This window comes from Thamnophis elegans, chromosome 11 (genome assembly GCF_009769535.1).
Source record: "Thamnophis elegans isolate rThaEle1 chromosome 11, rThaEle1.pri, whole genome shotgun sequence".
Classification (NCBI taxonomy): domain Eukaryota; kingdom Metazoa; phylum Chordata; class Lepidosauria; order Squamata; family Colubridae; genus Thamnophis; species Thamnophis elegans.
The window spans coordinates 15,657,901-15,681,680 of NC_045551.1; the positions used below are offsets into that span (position 1 = coordinate 15,657,901).

General features: G+C 44.1%; 1 protein-coding gene across 1 annotated transcript in view; it reads left to right on the plus strand.

The window, feature by feature from the left end:
* LOC116514970 (myomegalin-like) overlaps window positions 1-23,780 on the plus strand; it is a 29,504-nt gene that overhangs the window by 3,585 nt on the left and 2,139 nt on the right. The window contains exons 2-5 of the mRNA XM_032226829.1: window positions 17,341-17,417; window positions 18,771-18,879; window positions 20,429-20,586; window positions 21,161-21,278. Coding sequence (XP_032082720.1) covers window positions 17,341-17,417; window positions 18,771-18,879; window positions 20,429-20,586; window positions 21,161-21,278 — 462 coding nt within the window. The remainder of the gene's footprint in view (window positions 1-17,340; window positions 17,418-18,770; window positions 18,880-20,428; window positions 20,587-21,160; window positions 21,279-23,780) is intronic.

Here is a 23,780-nt window from a genome sequence, read left to right on the forward strand (position 1 = left end):
ATCTTTCCAAGCAGTCTCCATGTTTCCAGTGTCTTTCTTCCCATTTGGAACTGAACCCAGATGGACATTTCTTACACACACACACACACACACACACACACACACACACACACAAGTTTGTGTGTGTATGTGTGTGTGTATACACACACACACACACACACACACACACACAGGGATTTGAACTTGGGCTGTTTTTACATGTTAGGCAGTTATAATAGCCTCTAAGCCACAAGCTCTCCTTACCTTATCAGCTGAACCAGAGGAATGCTTAAGTGTTTTGTCAAAGCACCTGGTATGTCCAAATATGGGAGGGAGCATACTGCTTCCCTTTTGCCTTTCAGCCACACTCCGGGGGTCTTCCAGGCAGAAAAACCATTTTGTGTTGCATTTTTGCTGATAAATAGCTGATGAGAGCTAAATAGCTTGAAATAGATCTATACTAGTCTCCCTTCATTTATTTATCGGCAAAAATGCAACACAAAATGGTTTTTTTTGCCTGGAAGACTCCTGGAGTGGGGCTGAAAGGCAAAAGGGAAGCAGTATGCTCTCTCCCATATTAGGGCATAACAGGTGCTTTGAGAAAACATGCATGCATGCATGCATGCATGCATGCATGTATGTATCCAAGCTTAAATGACATGGTGGGGTAGTTTTTAAAAAGAAAATAGGGAAGAAAGGATTAATGTTCTTTCCTTTTGATCCCTCCTTAGTATTGCCTATTACTATATCAATATTAGGTTTTGGGCACTTCCACGCAGCATTTTCATTTCCTCCACAGAATTTTGCAGCAAACTATATTATTACCTTTATCCTTTTCAGACCTTAAAAGGCTGTTTCCCCAGATTATTAATAAAAGAGTGCAAATATAACATTTAGTCAATACTCTGTCCTCTGAGATATAAACGTTCCTGGAGTGATAAATGTTCTTTTTCCAAAGAGAAAAGGGGAAGTTCCCCAGATATTCAACAGTGTTCCTAGTACATGAAAATTTTCCTGACATTTTTATGACCAATGACCAATCTGATTATGGAGAGCAGAAACAAAACAAATGGTTAACATGAACTGGATTTCATGTTTTTCTGAGGAAATCTAGGCAGAAAACGAGGCTAGACTGCAAATGTTGAAAGATTGCTTTGAAATTCATTGCTTTGAAATGTGTGGTTTCTACCACTCCCTCAATTCATTATGAAAACAAACTTTTAAGAGTGGTCAAGAATGTATTGCCTTCTGTTCTTTTGGGGGGCATGGTGGTTCAGAAAGTAGTATTTGTGTACTTGCAGGCATTCTGGAAGGAGGTTATTTCAGTGCTCTTGTGAGGCCTGCAGCTGGTTCCTTTTAGGATCTTTGGCCTGCCACACTCTCTATTATTTTACTATGCTTTTTCATTAGTGGGGAATTGGGAGGGGGAATAGTAAGGAGTAGAATGTGTTGTTGTCAAAATAAAAAATTCCTTTCTAAAAGCCCAAGGTCGTCTTTTGTCTCTACACCTCTGAGCCTGACCGGAACTAGATGGGTGGAACTGCCAGCGTGGCAGTGGAAGATTGGACCATGTGATGGACTTGCGAGTGTGAGGGCAAGATCATGAACTTTCAACTGGGTGGGAAACCCAGGAAGTTTTCAGATTCAGGTTTTCCACAGATGTGCCAAAATAAATTGGAAGTTTGAGGGAAGTTTTGCCTTGGACTCTGATTTAATTTTGGATGATATTTGGAATGCTGACAGCTCTTTAGTCTGAGCTACATTTTGTTCTTGGATGGGGGAAAATACTGGTAGCAATGTTTCACTTTATCCTTTGGGAGCATGGCACAAAGAATTTTACTACTACTGCTACTACCTATCTCATCAGACATTTTTGATACAGTTGGTAAATGTGACCCTGTGGCAAACACAGTTGTGTACTCCTTTTATAGAGAATAAAATTTGGAGTATCAACTAGGACAATACCTGTCTTGCTATATATTTTTGAATTTTTAAAAAGTATCAACAGCTATAGAAATGTGCGATCTAACACGATCAACCTTCTCAACCTGATTTCTTCATAATATATTTAAAAGTAACTTTTGTAATCCCTGGTCTCCTTGATATTGACTAATGGTAATTTGAGACAGCAGAAATTATAATTGGACACACTAGGAAGGCACCAAGTTTAGAAAAAGGCCAAGGTCATACAATATATAAATAACTAAAAAGTTTGGACAAATGTCTCCATAAACATTTTCTGAGAAAGTGTGTTTATCAAGGTTAAGTGATAAATTAGGACATAGCAGGGAGCAATATATGGAGAATTTTTACAGTATAAAAATTAATACCAGTGGGGAAGGATGAAAAGTCTTTTACTATCCAAGAACGCGGAAGACCAAAATCATAAGACAGCCACCACCCATCAAAACAGACTCTTGTTGATTCAATAGATAAGTAGTAACTAGGTATCATACAGCTTCACATCTTGATAACAAGAGCTTATACCAAGAGTTTGTAATCATATTTTGCTAGAGAAAGGTTACCATGGTGTTGACAGTTGCTGTTGAGAAAGCAAGAGCAGCTGCTATGGTACTGAGCTGCCAGCCAATGGCTTGTTGTTCTCAAATAGAGAAATTATAAATAACTGGGTTACTTAATCAGATGTTTATGATGGAGGCATGGGACTTATCAGTTTTTAGGAAAAGCAGTATCACATATAGTGGCTATGTCTCAGGAAAATAGTGACGCTGCTGCTTTTAGCAATATTTGCTAATTATTTACTAAGAGCTCTAACACATTATGGATACATAAACAGCTCAAAGAAAAAGGGGAAAAAGAAAAAAAAATGAAGGAGATGAATTTTTTGATTCTCTTTTTTTCTGATTTCTCATCAGCTGTTGGGAGCATAAACCAAAATATCCTTTTGGAAGGGCTATTTGAATATTGGACAAACAATTTTTCAATGATTTTAGAGAGCAGTGCAAAGATGTCGCTTGATCTTCTATGGTAGTAGTTCTACTTTGTTGTCAGGCAAATGTGCTGTTTAGCATTTCCATGATACCATTAAAGTTGGCTAGAAATGTGATGTTTGTCATCAATGTTACATGATATCAGATTTCTCTCTCACACTTTGTCCTTCTAAGTTTCTTAAATTTAGACAAGACTGCAGATATTCCATATCAGTACTTGAAAGTGACAGCGAACTGGATTAGAACTAATAAACTGAGGATACTTTCATACATCCGTGATCTTATGGCATTAACCCTTATAGAAAGTCAGTTTATTTTCTTCTTACTTAGCTGCAGTGATTTCTACGCAGAGATGTCTTAAGTTTGTGTATACGTCATCTCTTAAAATGTTTTCATTGGTACCAAGAAATACTTGATGCTACACTTAATACCAAGTGATTAATTAAAGGGATGGAAATGAAGAAAGGGTTTATAATCCTTCTTCATTCTCTGTAATCTATAGAAAATCACTACCTCTCAAGTCGATTGTTAAATTTAAAAGAAAAGTTTTTCTTTAATTATAGATTGGATCTATTTAATCTTCCACCTATTGTTTCTTGTCCTGCCCTCAGGTGCTTTGGACAATAAGTCAACCCCCTCCTCTCTATGACAGCCCCTGAAAGACTGCTATGAGGTCATCTCTAATCATTCTCTTTTTAAAGTAGATATACCTAATTCTCTTAACAGTTCAACATCTGGTTTGGCTTCTTATCATTATTGTTGCTCTTCTCTGCAACTTTCTGTGTCTCAGCATTTATTTATCTTTTGTAACATGGTGACTAGAACTGGAAGAAGTATTCTAATTGTGGCCTCACTAATGCATATACAGTGGTACTATCCAGTGGTGCGATTCAAATAATTTAACAACTGGTTCTCTGCCCTAATGACCAGCTGGGTAGGCATGGCTGGTTGATCATGCGACTGGGTGGGTGTGGCCAATTCAACGTCACCTACATCGAGGAGTGCTTCTCCTTGTCTGGCTCGTGACTGTGGGGATACTGCAATGGTCATAAGTATGAAAAATGGTCATAGCTCACTTTTTTCAGTGCCATTGTAACTTTGAATGGTCACTAAATGAACTGTTGTAAATCAAGGATTACCTGTACAAAAATACAAAAAGCTTCTTTGCTTGCAAAAAGCTGCCCTAAATACCAACCATTAGATTAAAAAAAACCTGCAAGCCAGAGTTACAAATCAGGCAGGGTGCCAGAGCACCTTGAGGAATTAAAATAGTTAAAATGCAATGATAACTATCAGCAACCAACTCTTGCTCATAAAGTGAAACCCTTTAGCAGAGAGGTCATTTAAGCTCTCCAGAAAGAGTACACCCAGGAGAAGCAATACTTAGATCCATTTGCACCACTTAAAGATACTATCTGGTCTCACTCACCACACAAGATATCCTAAGGAAATTATCCAGATTTAAGGAACGATCACAAGAAAGGCAGTAAAAATATCAGTGCCAAGCTTGCATCCTGCCTCTTGGAAGTATACCCCAAAAGGACAGTGCCAGGAACCACTAAAGCAGTGAAGGAAAACTCCCTCCCCAGATAGAAAAAGAAACCATGAGGCAGGAAAAAATTCAAACACAATACAAATAATTAAATCACAACAGTTTAAATCCTTTTAAAACTAAAACACAAGCCTTGTCTGGGTCATTGCCAGAGCTCACACCCCAGGCAAGCTCAATTGTAAACAAAGAAAACAACTAGGGCTAGAATGTAGCAAAAGAGTAAACATAGTAGCTGTTGCTTGTTAAACCAATTACCGGAACAAATAGACACAGGAACTAGCCAGATTTCTCAACCCAGTTTCTTTTCAGGGACAGAGACTAACTTTTTTCCTTCCAAACAAAGCTGAATAGACAAAATTATCCCATCAATAAACACAGGATTAAATGTCACCAAGCATAGAATTAAACTTCACCAAAAACCAGCTTTAGACCAAAACTCAGAAAGGGTATGTAAACTCACATTTGAATGTCAGTCTTTCTAGCTAGCCAAGAAGACTTGCTAAATGTCACTCATCTTGGTTCCTTGTCATTAAAAGCTTCTTTCCGGCAGCTCTGCTTCATTATTCAATTATTTCTTCAAAGTGCTGATCATTGCATCCCGGCTGGAAAGAACTCCAACAGAGGAGCATTTCCACCCAAAAGCAGTGTAAAAAGCTTAAAACACTTTCCCCTTTAAGAAAGTCAAGCCCCAGCAAAGTACCAGCAAAGAAAAAAAAAACCCCGGAGAAGCTCTGGAGGCAACAGTAAGTCTAGCATACTGCCAAGAATGTAATAAGGGTTAACAGGAGAGTCGGTTTCTGTCAGGGCAATAAAGATTAGGCTAGAAACAACACCAGAATGTTTCCTTCTTGCCTTCTTTACAGGATTAGTCCTGTAAAGTGGAAAAAAACAAAAGGAGATTTCCTCCAACCACCAGTTCTTTGAACTGCTTAGAAAGTTAACAACAAGTTCTAGTGAATAGATGCGAACAGGTAGAATCCAACCCCTGGTACTATCATTTCTCATGATCTTTATATTATTTGTCTGTAGATGCAGCCTAGGATTGGATTGGTTTTTTTGGCAGCTGCAGCACTTTTTACACAAGTGCATGTGTTTGCATAGTGCACATGCACACACATATACAGTATATATGATGAATGTTTTGCTAATCAGTTAGCTAAAGTACACAGGAAACACAGCACTGTAATAATGGGGGATTTTATTTACACTGACATCTACTGGGAGACAAACTTTGCAGCAACTGGGATATCAAACAGGTTCCTGACTAACCTAGCAAACAACTTGGTCTCCCAAAAGGTAGTGGAGAGAACTAGAGAGACATAATTCTTACTAACAGAGATGAAATGATAGAGGGGGGGGGTGAGTTGCAGAAACTTTGGGGGAGAGTGACCATTTCACATTCCATTCAATATAATGAAGACAGAAGCAATAGAACCAAATAAAACTCATGTCTTATATTTTACCATGTTTTCCCAAAAATATGACATGTCCTGAAAATAAGGCCATGGCAGATTTATGAGGTGGGCAAAAATATACACCCTCCCCTGAAAATAAGCTCCCCCTCTCTCACACAGACAGGTCCCTCACACCCCCCAAACCTCCCAAGGCAATCACATCCCTGTGAACTCCTGTGCCCCCCGCCTCTTCCGCCCCCCCATTGGCGCAGCACCAACAGTAAACCTTGAGCACCCATTCCTGCGCTAAGGCATTGGCTCACCTGCTCTTGCCCCCCCACCCAGGCCCTGGGACTTTCTGGCCTGGTCTCTGTCTCATCTGGTGACTCCCAAGGCAGAGGCGATTCCTGGGCTTGCCAGCGGGCATTCCGGTTGGTCAGCGCTTGTGTGTGGGGACCATGGGGCGATCGGAGAGGAGTAGGGGAGGAATGAGAGGCCTCTGGTGGCTGTCACTATAGAGTGGCTGCTGCCCTGGCTGGCAGCTGCAGAGGAGGAGTTTGGGGAGAAAAAGAAAGACTTCTGTTGCTTCCGCCTTTGGCTGCATGCAAGGAAAGCAGCCGAAGCAGCATATATCGACATGGTGAGGCCTGGGAGGTGTGCAAGCATGGTGTGTGTGTGTGGGGAAAACAGGTGCTCACACGGCTTGGTGCCTTTGGGCCACTCGCATTACACACACACACACCCTGAAGGAGGGGAGGGGCTTGATGGCAGCGCATGGATTTGGATTTGGATTTAGTGCATTTATATGCCGCCCTATTCCCTGAGGGACTCAGGGCGGCTCACAAATCAAAGGAAGGGAATACAGACAGGGGGGAAACAACAAGCAAGCAGCTACAAAAGAATTTAAAAGCAATCAACAACCACACAGTTCGAGCGGCAACGGGAACCCCAGGGAGGGAGCTTCTCTCTACCAAACTCCCAGCTCCCAGCTGTAAGTGCGCAGGCCGCCCAGCTTCTCTCTACCAAACTCCCAAACTCCCAGCTGTAAGTGCGCAGGCTGCCCAGGGCTTCCTGCACTCCCAAAATAATAAGACCTCCCCGATAATAAGGACAAGGCCATATTTTGGTGTTCAAAAGAAAATAAAACCCTTTCTTGTTTTCAGGGAAACACAGTAAGTGAACTAATTCCAATAGATTTAGAGAGACCTTGGGAAGGATTCTATGGATGAAAAACTTAGAAGAAAAGAATTTAATCAGTTTGGAAAACTCTGAAAAGGTTATTATAAAAGCCTAGTACAGCACAATACCATGGGGGGCGGAGAGAAACTAGCATGGTTGCATAAAGAATTATCTGATAAAATGAAAGACAAAAAGTATTAAAAAAATGGAACGAGGGACACATAACTAAGACACATAACTAAGACACATAACTAAGACGATTCCAGCCGAGGAAGCGAGAGGCCTGGATGCCCCCCTTTTTTTCCCAACTTCTGGCCTCCGTGTCATCATAGCCTCCTCCAGGCATTACTCCTTTGTCTCCCTCCCCAGCCATCAGGAAGCCTTTACCATCTCCCTAGCCGCTCTGTCTCTTCTCTACCTGGCCTGTGTCCAATGTCCTGCCTGTAACATCTGCTTTCCCCCGCCCGTCTGCCCCCTGCCACTGCTCTGTTTAGTTAGATAGGTTTAGATAAGAGATAGATATAGTTTGTTATAGGCATAGGTATAGTTAGATAGTTAGATATAGTTTAGAAATAGTTACGAGGGCAACGGCTGGTTGCACCCGGGGGTGCGGGAGGGACTGAATGGCAGGGATTAGGGCTAGGGTCAGGGCTTGAGATGGAGTTAGGGCTGGGCTAGGGCTGGGTTAATGTAGGATTAGTATTAGATTAGGCTGGTGTTGAGCTAAGATTGGGTGGGGTTAGGGTGTAGGTTAGTGTTAGGTTAGTGTTAGATTAGTTTAGATTAGTGATTAGGTTTAGGAGTAGGGTTGGGGGTGGGTTGAGATTAGGAGCGATAGAGGATGGCGGCTGCAAGGGCGAGGACTTGGTTTCGGAAAGATCAGCGCTCTCTCCCCCCCCCCCTGCCTAGAGCGGCTCAGGCCAGTTTCAGACTTTGGCCCCCCAGACTTAATATCAGGAAAGAAACTTTTGTGCATACGGTGCGCTGACCTTCTTTTGGACTCTAAGAGGGGTGAGACTGACCGGTTGCTACTTGTGAACATCAGACTTTCATGCCTTACCCTTTCCCACGTACGGCTACCCTGTACACTATCGACTTTTAGTCTGGTAGCCGTGGACGTCTTTCCGGGACATAGATGAGAGAGAAGAGCGGAGCAGTTCTCTCTCCACTTTTACATCATTGTTTGCTATCGCACTATCGCAGTGCTCCGTGCATTTTAACGTATGGTGAGTGCGTGAGGTGTGACTATGATGTATGTATGTACCCACTTTTATCATATAGCTGTATTTGTGTTTTTTAAATTGTCGTGGGGGAGTGTTTGTTGGATGAGTGAGTACGTTTGAGAAGGCTGGGACTACAACCGGGTATCTCCTACACTGAGTGCTTTGCAGAAGTGTTAGGGGGGCCTGGTTTAATCCCCAGCCTTAGAATGTATGGTTCGAAGGGCTTGCCAGGGATGTCGATAGCCCTGGGGGAGGGTGGGGGGGCCTATGGACACGGGAGTGGGCCGGAGCATTACGGTCTTAACTGGGAGGGGCAGATATGGCGGGGACTTTAGGGCTGGCCATTACTGGGGAAGGAGGGTTCGCTATATTACAGAGATCCCTCCTTCCAGCCCTATTAGTCCCACTCCAAGGCCAGATGGCGCGAGTAGTCAGGGCCCTGATCTCAGGCTGCTGTTGCCAGGTCTGTGGTTCACAAGGCTCCCCTCGTCCGGGACTTAATTTTAGACGAGGGGGCAGACCTGGCATGTATTACTGAAACCTGGCTGGACCCGGAGGGAGGAGTCCCCCTCACCGAGATGTGCCCAGAGGGTTTTCAGGTGCTTCACCAGCCGTGACCCCAGTAAAGGGGTGGGGGAGTGGCCGTGGTTATCTGAGAGTCTTTAGTTACTCGTAGGATCCCTACTCCGGAGCTTGTCGGGTGTGAGTCCTTGCTGGTGAGGTTGGACCCTGGGGGTCAAGTGGGCTTGCTGCTAACGTACCTGCCTCCCAACAGCGTTGCAGCAGCTCTCCCCTCGCTTCTCAAGTCAGTAGCCGAGCTGGCAGTTGAGTTCCCCAGGCTTATGGTGCTGGGGGATTTCAACTTGCCTTCGCTCGGCGAGCACTCTGATGGGGCGCAGGAGTTCATGGCTTCCATGACAGCCATGGGCTTGACCCAAGTAATTCAGGATCCAACTCACTCGGCGGGTCACACACTTGACCTCGTATTCCTCTCGGAGCAGTGGAATTGCGATCTTGGTCTGAAGGGTATTGAGATCTTGCCCCTGTCGTGGTCGGACCACTGCCTACTGAGGCTTGACTTTTGGAGGCCGATCCCCTACTGTAGGGAGGAGGAACCGATTAGGTGGTTCCACCCCAGGTGTCTTATGGACCCTATGGGCTTTCAGATGGTGCTTGGTGTTATACCTGATACTCTCACCCGCAATTCGGTTGGGACGCTGGTCGCTGCTTGGAACTCAGCGGCGGCAGGGGCCCTTAACCAGATTGCGCCTTTACGGCCAATCCGAGGCAGTGGATCCAGGAGGGCTCCTTGGTTTACTGAGGAACTCCAGGAGATGAAGCGCCAAAAGAGATGCCTAGAGTGCCACTGGAGATCCAGTAAGTCCAAGTCAGACTGAGCACTATTAAAATCCTGCATCAGAGCCTACCTCCAGGCAATTCGGACGTCAAAAAGAACTCATATTACCGCTCTGATAGCTTCCGCTGAGTCACGCCCAGCCGCCTTGTTTAGGATAGCCCGTTCCCTTCTTAAAGGGAGGGATTCAGGCACTCCTTTACAAGGTAAGGCTGAGGAGTTCGTCCAATTTCTCGCGGATAAAGTGGCTCGGCTTCAGGCAAACCTGGACTCCAATTGCGCAGAGCCAGCTGAGGTACCGGGGGAGGGTCTTGAGCGACATCGTTGGATTGATTTCCAGTCTGTTACTCCTGAGGAAGTGGACAAGGCCATAGGAGCATTGAGTGCCTCCACATGTGTACTGGACCCGTGTCCCTCCTGGCTGGTCGCGAACAGCAGGGAGGTGACACGGGGCTGGATCCAGGCGATAGTGACCGTGTCTCTCTGGGAAGGGTCCTTTCCCCCCCGGTTAAAGGAGGCGGTGGTGAGACCCCTACTGAAGAGACCGTCCTTGGATCCAGCCGTTTTAAATAACTACCGTCCAGTCTCCAACCTCCCCTTTGTTGGGAAGGTTGTTGAGAAAGTGGTGGCCTCTCAGCTCCGGCGGTCCTTGGAAGAAGCCGATTATCTAGACGCCTTCCAATCTGGTTTCAGGCCTGGCTACAGCACGGAAACTGCTTTGGTCGCACTGACCGATGATCTCTGGAGAGCCAGAGACGGGGGCCAGGCCTCCATTCTGGTGCTCCTGGACCTCTCAGTGGCCTTCGATACCATCGACCATGGTATCCTTCTGCAGCAGTTGTGAGAGTTGGGGGTGGGAGGCACCATTTTTCAGTGGTTCTCCTCCTACCTCTCGGGCAGGTTGCAGTCTGTGTTGGTTGGAGGACAGAGCTCGACCCCTAGGCCCCTTAACTATGGGGTGCCGCAGGGGTTGGTCCTGTTCCCCCTCCTCTTCAACATTTACATGAAGCCGCTGGGAGAGATCATCCGACGGCACGGGATAAAATACCACCAGTATGTGGACGATACTCAATTGTATCTGTCTGCCCCGTGCCAGCTCAGTGATGTGTCAGTGCCTGGAGGATGTGAGGGTCTGGATGGGAGTTAACAAGCTGGCTCTCAATCCTGACAAGACCAAGTGGCTTGTTTTTTTTTCCTCCCACAAATTGGCAAGGTATTCCATCTCTCAGGCTGGGGGGTGAAATTATACGCCCCTCAGACAGGATTCGCAATTTGGGAGTCCTCCTGGACCCACAGCTGACCTTAGATCACCATTTGTCAGCTGTGACCAGGGGGGCATTTGCCCAGGTTCGCCTGGTGCACCAATTGCGTCCCTACCTGAACCAGGAGGATCTTACAACAGTCACTCATGCCCTTGTGACCTCAAGACTGGACTACTGCAATGCGCTCTACATGGGGCAGCCCTTGAAGAGTGTTCGGAGACTTCAGCTGGTCCAGAATGCAGCCGCGCGAGCGATTGTGGGTGCGCCATGGTACACCCACGTCACATCTATCCTCCGCGAGCTGCACTGGTTGCCTATTGGTCTCCGGATATGCTTCAAGGTGCTAGTTATTACTTATAAAGCCCTACATGATATTCGACCTGGGTACTTGAGAGACCGCCTCCTGCCAATTATCTCCCATAGACGCATTAGATCCCACAGATTAGGCCTCCTCCGAATTCCATCTGCCGGCCAATGCCGGCTGTCGACCACCCGGAGGAGGGCCGTCTCTGTAGCTGCTCCGGCCCTTTGGAATGAGCTCCCCGTGGAGATTTGGACCCTCGCCACCCTTTAGGTCTTCCGGACAGCCGTTAAGGCCTGGCTGTCCCAGCAAGCCTGGGGTTGAGTCCCCCCACCCTACTCGAATTTGCTGTGCTTGCTGTGCTTTTTTAAACTGTTGTATCACTGTCCTGTTTGTCTTACTTTCTGTATTTGTTTTTCCCCTTCCCCTGGTTTTAGTTTAGCCGCCCTGAGTACCTTCGGGGAATAGGGCGGCTTAGAAATCGAATAAATACCAATACCAATACCAATACAAAATACTAGCATATAGCCCAAATCTGCAAAGATGAAGTCAGGAAGGCTAAGGCTCAGAATGAACCAATGTTGCAATAAATGTCAAAAATAATTTTATTATAAAAAGTTTCTTTCAACATGTAAAAAACAAGAAAAAAAGTCAAAGAAACAATCAGTCCACTAATGGAAGACAATGGCAAGGAAATGAAAGGTGGCAAAGAGAAAGCAGTGCTCCTTAATTCATTTTTTGCATATGTTTCACACAAAAGGAAAAAGTCAAGCCTACCAAAAGCAGAAGTGAAAAAGACAGGCTAGGAATACCAATTAAAATAGGCAAGAAAATGGTGAGAGAACATCTCTCCACCTTAGATGAGTTCAGATCACCAGATGAATTGCGTGCTAGAGTTCTCAAGGACCTGGCAGATGTGATCTCAGAACTACTGAACCACATCTTTCAAAGATCCTGGAGCACAGAATGGGACAATTAACAATGGGCACATGTCTTTGCCTACTCTACTGTAGCTGACCCATCCTGGGCATTTATTGTAGCCGGCCCTCTGCCAGCACTTCTCCCCTGCCAGTGGTCCACTGACATTCCTCCAACACACCCACCTCCTACGCAATTTGCTGAAAGATACTTGTCCCTGGCCAATCCATAGCGCAGGACAAGTAATCTCTGCCTTTCCATTGGATGCAGTCTCTTTTCAACTCAGTTTCTGAAGTGGAAACTGGAAAGGTTGGGGAGGCAAACCTGCTGTGCCTTGTGTGCCTGCAGGGAACTGGGATGGTGAAGCTGCTTTCTTACTGTTACAGGAAGTGCCTTAGCTGAATACTACAGATTCATGGCAAAGCAGCAAAAGAAACAAACTGTAAGGACCTGCCTCACCCCACCTTCAAAAAAGTGGAAGCCTTGTATTTCAAAAGGAATCTTTTTTATTTGAAAGGAGGTGGAAGCAAATCAACATTTGAAACAGACTCTAAGACTCTCAGGCTATACAATCCATGATAAAGGAAATTAGGAACACCTCCTAACGTGGATTCCCACCAATCTGCAGGTGTGAAATGTTTTTGTACCGGCCTCTCTGAGAATCAGATAAGCAGGGATTCTCAGATCATCTTCCGGAGTTGCAATCTACATGGCTCCCCCACTGCAACCCCTAAGAGGTGAGGATTTTCCAAACCTCTGAAGCCTCAGACAATGGTTATAAGCTGGGCTTGTGGCTCAAAAACCATTAATCAGTTGCCAATGCTTGTTTAAAAGTTTGGGTGGTGTCATCGTCTGTCAATCTGTCTTGTTTTTCCTGGGATCTGGTGATTACTTTAGCGGCCAATTGATTGTTTTGTACTATGGGTTTTATTACATCGGCTTCGTACTATTGTATTGCAGTTTTCTGGATAGTGCATCTGACAGAAACCCTCCCCCCGTGGGGAGATATTTGACAAAAAATCAAATCATTTAAAGTACTGAGCCCATCATACTTGTTTTGGGGAGAGTTTCCTTGAGGTCTTCAGGGCTTCTAATTTTTTGTGATCAGTCCAGACTTTGAAAGGGATCTTACTCCCCTCTAGGAAATGGCTCCAGGTTAAAAGCACCCACCGAACTTCATATGCCTGTCTCCCAAATGGCCTACCTTTGCTCAGTTTCATTCAACTTTTTGGATGTGTAAGTGCATGGTTGTAGTTGATCTTGCTCATTTTTCTGAAGCAGGACTGCCCCTACTGTCACATCGCAAGCATCTGCTTGTATGATGAATGGTTTCTCTGTGTCCAGGTGCTTTAGAATTGGCTCTGTTGAGAACAGCTGTTTAAGTTTTTCAAATGCAGCTTGGCATTCTAGTTCAAAGGCTGCTTTGGTTTTGGGTTGCCCTTTCCCCTTCATTTTTAAGAGGTTGGTAATGAGAAGGACAATCTGAGTGAAAGCTGGAATAAACTGGTGGTAACAATTGGTGAATCCCAGAAAGTTTTGTAACTGTTTACGTGCACAGGGTGTTTCCCAATCGAGTACAATCTGCACTTTTTGAGAGTCCATTTGTATGTCCTGGTGTGAAATGCAGAAATAGTCAAATTTTTCTTGGTGGAATTCACATTTAGAGAGTTTAACATAAAGTTTGGCAGAGTGGAGTTTGTTTAACACAGCCCAGACTAGTTTTACATGTTCTGCTTTGGTATCGGAATATAATGAAATGTCATCCAAATAAACCAGGACTCCCTTATACAAATGCTCATGTAGTACTTCATTTATTAATTTCATAAACACTGTGGGGGCTCCTTATAGACCAAATGGGAGTACTTTGAATTGGTAGCATCCAAGGACGGTGTTAAATGTCATTTTCCACTTGTCCTCCTCCTTAATTCTGATGCAGTAGTAAGCCTCCGTTAAGTCCAGCTTTGAGAAAATTTCCCTTTAGCGAAGTGGGCTAGTATATCTTTCATAAGGGGGAGAGGGTACATGTTCTCCACACTGTAGAAGCTCAGTGGCAAAATAAACTGTCTCCCCTCCCTGTCCTAGTTGGGGATAAACAGTCTTAAGGGGAGGGTAAGTGGTTTAATTGGTTTGCTTACCAGTGGTTCATCCTTTGGATTGCTCCCAAATGATTTTGGTTCCTTCTGCTGAGATGCCAGAGTTTTTTCCCCAAAGAGGGAAGGAGATGGAAACCTTACAGTCTCCCTGCTCCTCAGGGCAGTCTCCTTCCCACACTGGCCAGGTTTCACAGGTTCCCCCCTTGACGGGTCTTCTGGTTTCCAAGTGGGTGTTTGAGAATGACATTCTACAGCTCGGTGCCCAGCCTTTCCACACTTGAAACAGTCTAAGGGTTTTAGAGAAAAGGCAATTTGTGGTTTGAGGGGCTCTTGCTTCCATTGGGGTGGGGATTTCTTCCACGCTCATCCCGCTCGGTACTGGTTTCTGGCCATATCAATCTCAGCTTCTTCGGCAGTGAGATACCACTCATGTTGGTGCACCTTGGACCACACAGGCATTGTAGAGGTCATCACTCAGCCCATCCTTGAAATAGTTTACCAGGATATCTGCTGGCCAGTTCACACAACATGCAAGATCTTGGAATTCTTCAATATACTCTACCACTGACTGCTGTCCCTGATTTACAACTTTAATGCGGTCATGTGCCTTGCGATTTGTGAGGGGGACCTCGAAATATCATCACAAGGCCATCATGAAATGGTTGAAGTCCCGCAGTTGAGGCATTGGCGTTATGTAGGGTCACCATCCATCTGGCAGCAGCTCCCTCCAGGGCTAGGGTAACAACTCATACTTGGGATCCTTGGGTTTGGAACTCATGCCCTTGCTCTTGCATGTAGGTGAGCACATGTGCCACAAAAAAAATCCAATTCGAAGTAAAACAACCCAGATGGCCATCCCTCCTATACATACCCCAAGAGGTGAGAAGATCCCAGGGCACTCAGTGCCAGGATAGAAGTTATAAAATACCAGTTGTCACAGACAATACTAATGAATCGAATCCAAGGCTTCCCTTCTCTCAATTGAATGGCAGTATCACTTTTAGGGATTTGACACTGAGTGCATGTAAGAAGTGTGTGAGAATGTGAAAGGGATGAACCTTCTCTATTACAGCTGGATCCCACCTTCTCTGTGCCTTTCTTAGCTGCACCCAGATTCACTGCGAGTCCCACCAGGCTGTGAACAGTGAATTCTGGAAAGCAAAAGGGTTTGGCCAGAGTATGGACCTTCTGTCAGGGGAAGGAAAAATCATGTGAAAGAAGGACAAGGTGTATATGTCAGTTTGCATTTGGGCAACTGATCAAAATCTCTGACCAATGTTCCACTCTTCTAGGAGGAACCCCCATCCTCTGCAAAAAAAAGTCAGAGTCCTCCCACACCCCTTTGTGATCTGAAACTGGGGCACAAGGCCAAGGGTGGCTTAAAAGGGTTGCCTTACCAAAGACAAAGGCTGAAAGACTGCCTTACCAGGGACAATGGTTGAAAGATTTGCCTTGTGAAGGGCAGAGGACTCCAGAGAGTCCTGGAGTTTGAAGACTCGGGAGAGTCACGGAAGGAATCTTACTGCATATAACAGGAACAAGGGTCAGAGTCAGAGTCTTGTCTGAAAATATGTGTAGCTTTTATTCCAAGGTCCTGCCGATGTCTCCTTTACGGAGACTGCTAAAAGCCTGGGATCAAAAGAAGTTACCTGTCCAGGCAGGAATGAAAAGTAAGCGCATGCACAAATTGTGTGAAGAGTGGTCTTTGCTCAAAATTGAGGCAGGGAGGGAGAGACTGGAAGTATCTCAGTGAGACAGACAGAAAAAACATGGGCTCTGAAGAGCCTCATGTAAATTCTGGCTGACAAACCAATGCTGGGGATCTTTGAATCAGAACCTTCCTGAAGGTAAGTGAAGAAGGAGCTGCATCTCATCAGACCTAGAGGAATGCAACTGGTTCCTTGCAGGTCAGAGATTAGCTCTCTGAATTGGCATCGGGGGAGGCGGCATTGTAAAATGGCCACTACAAAGCTGAAGCTTCTGGACTAAGCATTGGGCAGGAGCAGTGTTTGGAAGGAATGTTGCGACCTGGCGAAAAGATTTAAATAACCAACTGACACAAATCAGAATTTGGAAAAGGCAAAGAATCTTGTGAGTACAGAATAACATTGATGGACAGATTGGGATTTGGGCAGAAAGGAAAGAAAGAAGAGGGGGAAATTGCAGTTTAAATTGTTAAGCCCAAAGAGAACTGCTTCCTCTAAACAACTTGGAGACAGAAATGAGAATTGGCTAACCCATTGAAATACAAACTTTGAATTAGGATCTGAAAAGATTGTGTCTTTAAAAGAGATTAATTGACAATTGGGAAACTCACGGGAAAAGAAGGAGGGGGAACGAAAGCTAAAATACTGATACTAAGGAGACTTGCTTTGTTGTAGCTTGTTCTAATTTACACATCTTAAGCAACCCTAATTAATGAGAGGTGGAAAATAGCAAGAGGAAAAATCAAGAAAAAGTGTTGTTTCTTCATAATTTTATCTTTCCTGGATTTAAAACTACTAAGCTGTATCACTGAAAATCATCGAGTTGAAAGAATACGGAGCCATTTGCCAGAGGGAAGAACAAAGAAAGTGAAGCGTTTAAGGAGGTCATATAGTTTTCATGTTAACATAAAATATTTTAACCAACCTTTAAAATAAATCCATAAATAAATAAAATAAATAAATATTTTAAACAAAATAAAATAAAATTTATGACACTCCTGCTTTTCCTTTCAACCAAAGATTTGTAGAGTATATTGTTTTTGCTTGTGTGTTTGAATGTTTCTGATTGCTACGATGAACAAGAGAAAACACTTGTAGGTTTTGCAATGTACTTTTGTATTGTCTATTTCCATCGTGCCAAGAAAAATCAGAGGAAGGCTTTCTGTAGCCTGTCAATAAATGAATATTTGCATTTAGGAAGCATCTCTCTCTGTGTTAGTAATGCTTTGATGAATAGCATTAGAAAGATATTTTTACTTACACAGTAAACTATAATATAAATTAAGTTGCACCAGTATGGGTTTGGATGAATTCTTCATAAATATGTTTGAAATAAAAAGCACTCACTTTGGAATTTGAATTTCTAGAGCAGAAAACCCAGCAGTACAGTTGATTATGTTGATTCTTCACTGTTTTTTTTTTTTTTAGAACATTGAGCTAAAAGTGGAAGTGGAGAGCCTGAAGCAAGAGCTCCAGGAGAAGCAGCAAAGTTTAGAAAAAGCATGGTAAGCAAAATATATCATGTAGATTAACATTTTAATCTACATGAAGCCGCTGGGTGAGATCATTCGACGGCACGGGATAAAATACCATCAGTATGCGGACGATACACAGTTGTATCTGTCCGCCCCGTGCCAACTCAGTGAAGCGGTGGACGTGATGTGTCAGTGCCTCGAGGCTGTTAGGGTCTGGATGGGGGTTAACAAGCTTGCACTCAATCCGGATAAGACCGAGTGGCTGGTGTGTTTCTCTCTCACTAATTGGCCAAGTTTTCCATCTCTCAGGCTGGGGGGGGTCAAACAGTACGCCCCTCAGACAGGGTTCACAATTTGGGAGTCCTCCTGGACCCACAGCTGACTTTTGAACACCACTTGTCGGCTGTGACCAGGGGGGCATTTGTCCAGGTTCGCCTGGTGCACCAGTTGCGTTCCTACCTGAACTGGGAGGCCCTCACAACAGTCACTCGTGCCCTTGTGACCTCAAGACTGGACTACTGCAACGTGCTCTACATGGGGCAGCCCTTGAAGAGCATTCGGAGACTTCAGCTTGTCCAGAATGCAGCCGCGCGAGCGATTGTGGGTGCACCTCGGTACACCCACGTTACACCTATCCTCCGTGAGCTGCACTGGCTGCCTATTGGTCTTCGGATACGCTTCAAGGCGCTAGTCGTCACTTATAAAGCCCTTCATGGTATTGGACCTGGGTACTTGAGAGACCGCCTGCTGCCAATTACCTACAATAGACCGATTAGATCCCACAGATTAGGCCTCCTCCGAATTCCATCCACTGGCCAATGCCGATTGGCGACCACCCGGAGGAGGGCCTTCTCTTTGGCTGCTCCAGCCCTCTGGAACGAGCTCCCCGTGGAGATTCGAACCCTCACCACCCTCCAGGCCTTCCGCAAAGCCCTTAAAACCTGGCTGTTCCGACAGGCCTGGGGCTAATGAGCTTTTGTCCCCTCTCGAATGGTATGATTGCTGTGTGCTTTTAAATTGTGGTACTGTTTTGTTTTGTGCTTTTTTCTTTCCCTTATTTGTACCCCCCCCCCTTGATTTGGATTGTAAGCCACCCTGAGTCCCCTCCGGGGAAAAGGGCGGCATAGAAATATAATCAATCAATCAATCAATCAATCAATTTTATGAACATGGACCATGATCAATAGGAGTCATAAATGTAAAATGCTACATCAAGGAGCACACAACTTTTTCTATAAAATATCAAACCCTGCCTCTCCTCCACCTCTGTGTCACTGAAGTTCTGAAGGCCAAGGAGTGTGGCAGCCATTGAATAGCACTGGTCTGCTGGCAAGGAGGCATATTTTTCATTCTTTGACCATCATCTGAAACTATGAATTTCAGGACAGAAGCCGAGAATCAGAGCAATAAAGATGAAGCTGAGATCTGTCGTCTACCAAAGAATAAGCATGTCTATGAGACCCTGGGGAAAAAAATCCAGGCACTACATGAGGTAAGAAAAATACTGACTATTTTGCTTGACTCCATCAAACCATACTATTGTATAATTCACTGATGTGGCTATAGACAAGTTCGGGAAGCCTCACAGAAAAAAATCCTTCAAACTAAAGCAAATCTTATTTTAAAGCACAAAAATGAACATTTGTTGTTGCATTATTCCAGTATCCTAGTTTTGTGGATATTCTGTGGATATTCTGGATTCCATTATTCTATTGCAGCTGAAAGTGGTGTTTCCACTCAGGTGAATTATTATTTTTTATTTCATTGAAAGAAAACATTAGGGAGCCACATGGTTGCAAAGGCTAGTAACGGGCATGATTTGGAAGCGTGTCTAAAAGGACTGAAGTGCATTTAGAAATTATTTTAGAGAATTTGGAAGAAATGTTCATGTTTCATTGCCCCATCGGAGCCAAGTTCTGAGGGGGAGGGGTGGGTGGGGCTGGGGCTGATGGAGGAAAAGGCTGCAGCCTCTCTGGCCCAGGAGGAACAACTGGAAGAGCAGGACAAGGTAGTTCCAGATCCCTTGGGTCTCAAAAGGGTCACCAGAGGGGAAGAAAGGGCACAGGATGACCGAGTAAGGGGAGAGGAGATGGAAAGGGGAGGCAGCAGAGCAGAAGAGCAGAGGAGGTCTGGAGATGAGCAACTGCCTCCCTTGCCCAATCTATGAGCACGGAGAATGGAGAGGAGGTAGAGTCAGAGCAGGGTAACCCAACTACACAGGAGGAAGGCATCCTAACCCTCTGCACAAGGCTCACCTGGAGAATGGGATTTAAGGAGATGCTGGGAGGTGGGGCTTTTGTCAGGAATAAGTGTTGTACTTGCCAGCAACACTTGCCATTATTCAAGAAGCCTTGTTATTGATGACTTGCTGCTTTGTTTTGCTTTGCCTTGCTCGGCCTTGTTCGCCTTGCCTTGCCTCACCTTGTCCAGCCTTGCCATGTGTGGGATGCAGCAACCCAGCTCACCTCTGGTTTGTGCCACAGCTCTGGCAAACTCTCTGTGTGATGACAATGCACATAACCAAGTGTCCTGAACTGTTTTTCTTCTCAGAACTGTGCTGCTCTCTCTCACTACTCACTTCAAGGAACTGCTTGAGGTGTGTGCACATAGAGCCTTGTTCTCGGGCTTACAGTGAGCTGTGGGAATTTTGGGGATGGTTGGTTCAATAAAAGGGGATTCCATCCTTTGCATTACCAGTGTTGCTTTCATGCCCCACCCGGGTCATAACAGACTGTTAATGTTAAATATTCTTGCATTTATTTAGTTACAAGAAAATGATCAATTGGTGCATGTGAATAGCCACCCGACTTCACCAAACAATCATTTTCCAGGAGCCCACAGCCATTAACTTTAATCTTTAACATATAAATATGAATTAACATGATTTTCAACCCCCCTGGTCTTTGATTTAGATATAGTAACAGCCACCATGATAAGTTATGCATCTTCCTATTCCAGTGCAATACAGTACAATATTCAATTGTCTAAGTCTTCTGGGATGTAAATATTATGTCTGATGTCATCCTGGGTTCTCTCTCCAGGAGGTGCAATCTGCAAAGACCAAAGCAGAGAAGATGGCAACCTTAGCTGAAATTGAAAAGAAACACAGTCTGGAACTCAACAAGCAGCTGATGGATCTTTCTAAGAAGCAAGATGAAATTAAAAAAAGCCAGACACTTCTTATAGCAAAGAAGGACAAGTGCGTATATGTGGCTTTTGTATTATTACATCTATGTATTCCACCCATGAGAAGAAAATATTTTGTGATGTTCAAGAAAAGTGTTTTGCTTTTCATTTTAAATCCTTCTGAATAGAGGCCTACAAACTTAGTTTTCTCTTTCTGATGTGTGTTATATGTTTAATTTTGAGTCCTACTGATATATGATGGAACGAAGCTTGAATTGCAGCTTCAGAGTTCTTTCAAAAGTTGCACTAATAATTTTATATTAATTTCATAGTAGAAAAATATCCATATAGTAAATAATATTAGCTAAACAATTTAATTTTTAATTCAATTTAAATCAAATCAAATTTAGTTCTTTTTTGCCTCGTCCCTTACCAAAAAATAAATATTTATATCAGTCGTAATATTGATTGTAATAGCAGTTCTTGTTGTGGTGTTATCATCATCATCAATTTTACTCTCAAAAACATTAAATGGTTGATTATAAATGCTTGGTATGGACCAACTCCCATTCAAAAAGCAGTCATGTCCAAGAACCAACTATCAAGTGTTTCTCTTCTAAATTAATCAATCCATTTCTCCTCTATAGGAAGATTAATGAGCTGATAAAGAATATGAAAGGGAAGGAACAACTCCTTGCATTACAATCCACAAAGGAACTGAATCTGTCACTAAGTCTGGAGAAACCTGAACAAACTAAAGTGCAGGTAATAATACAACTTTTCTACATGTGGTTTTACAGAACTAGGTTAATGGATCTATGAGATGATTTTAGAAAGAAAGTTAACTAGGATGTTTGAATAGATAACAGAACTGGTTAGTCCCGTCCCCCCCAAACTAGTGCAGCTGGTGCTTGGGAGGAAAGGATTATGAGGGAAGCAAAACCAGCAGGATTTCTTCCCCTTGATTGTGCCACATGGCTCAGTAATGGCTCAGCAAGGGAGCTACCTTTCCTACCCTGACCTCCTGAGCTTTGGATATCTTTGAAAGGTAAGTAACTGGATGATCACAGGGGAGGTGGGGAGGAGTGAATGGAACTTGGTGGGGGTTAGGTAGCAAAGCAGGCCCAGTGCCTCTGGGGACCTGGCAAGACAGGATGGGAGGGAAATAGGTGGGTAAATACTGCAGCATCTCTGTAGTCAGTCATAAAGGTGAATGGGTGTGGGGATGCTGTAGGTTGTAACTTTGAAATTGATATTTACCTTTTGGGTGGGGGCGTAACTTCAAATGTTTATTAAATGGCCTGTCATTCTTCAAGGACTACTTGTATAAAAGGAAAAAATGAATGACATTGACATAGGCATAGACTACAGATCTTCCAAACAATCAGGGGAAATAAATACAAACTGTATCATACAAATAATGAATAACACAATCTGTCAGCTCCAGCTGCATTCGTGAGGGCCAGCTGGGCCAGCTGCCAAGACTTGTGCTTACCAAATGGAGATTTCCCTCCTCCACAAGCAGTCCAGCTGAGAACACTACAAAGCTCTTCATGATTGACTGCCAGGAGGTTTCCACTGAGAACATTCCAGAACTGATAACTGACTGTGAACAAGCCATGATTGATTGCTGGGTGGTTTTCACTCTGGGTCACAAGTGATGGGTGTGTGCAGGGGGGCGGGGTTAGCCTAATTACCAAGTAACTATAAAAGGTGGTGGGGAGCACTGGGTGTCAGCTCTGACAATTTATTCATTGCCTTAGTGCTTTGCTGGTCAGTTCATGCTGGAGGAAGAAGATAAACTGCATTTTCAAACCATCTCCATGTTTGGCTGTTTTCATTACCCTTTGGAACCTGACACAATCTATATCAAGGGGGCAACATCAACATTAGCCACAGGAAGGACCAAAAAGGAGAAGTTAGAAGTCTTAGAACTAAGGTGAAATTTCCTGACAGTGTAAACCAGGCATCTTCAAACAATGGCCCATAGGCCAGATATGGCCCACTAATGCAAAATATTTGGTCCATGGAGTGGTGGGATGAAAAGCAGCTGCCAGCTTAAAGTAATGCTTTAAAAGTCTTTAAAATGCTTTTAAAAACAGCCTTCCAGATGTTTTTCACAGCCATGTGATCCAGGGTCGGTGGGTGAGTAGGAGAGGGGCTGATTTTAAAATAGCACTTTAAAAGTGGGTGGGTGGGGGACATGTCTCCATGTCTCCTAGCTTTTTCAAAGTCAGCTGAAGTTGGCTAACACTAATTCAAATGCAACCAATGTCAGCGTTCCAGATAGCATCCAAAATTAAATCAGAGTCCAAGGCAAAGTGCTGCTCAAAGTTCCAATTTATTAAGAGAGCCATGCTAGCACATCTGGGAAAACCCGAATCTGAAGCTTCTCAGTTTTCCCCATCCAAGTTAAAGTTCATGATCTTGCCCTCACACCCACAAATCCATCACATGGTCCAATCTTCCATTGCCATGCTGGCAGTTCCACCCATCCAGTTCCAGTCAGGTACAGATGTACCAAGACAAAGAATGACCTTGGCAATCTAGAAAGGAATTTTATTTTGGCTACATAACATTATATTCCATACTATCCCTCCTCCCTATTCCCCACTATAGAAAACAACATAATAGAATAGAAGTGTGGCAGGCCAAAGATCCAAAAGGAACATGGCTGCAGGCCTGACAGGTGGCCTCTCCTCAGATGAAAACAGTTTCCTGAAAAGAGAATAATGTAGGGGTTAACAGAAAAGAACTATTCACCTCCCCCCCCCCCCCCCCGGGACCTTTTGACTTATTGGGAAACTTATCATGGAATTGTTTTACTACCTAATCAGCTTTTAGGTTCCAACTTTTCACCCAAGTAGCTTCGGACAAAGAGTACCCTTTCCAATGCCCTAAATATTGTAAGCGACCTCTATACAGCCTGGAGTCTAATATTTTATTCACCTCATAATGTGTTTCCCTTTCTATCACTACAAGAGGAGGGGGAAGCTGGGTGGATGGTCTTATGCTAGACCCAATTACTGGCTTTAATAAGCTACAATGAGTTGCACTGTAACTGGGTTAATTATCTTCACTATTGGGAATGGACCTTGAAATTTTGAGCCATATTTCTTGCTAGGCATTCTTAATCCTATGTATTTGGTAGATAAGAAAATGTTGTCCCCCACATGAAAGGGGGGTTGGAGCAAACAGTGTTTATCAGCTTGCTTCTGCTGCTTCCACTAGATATTTTTTTCATATTTTTCCACCCTTTCTTTAGTG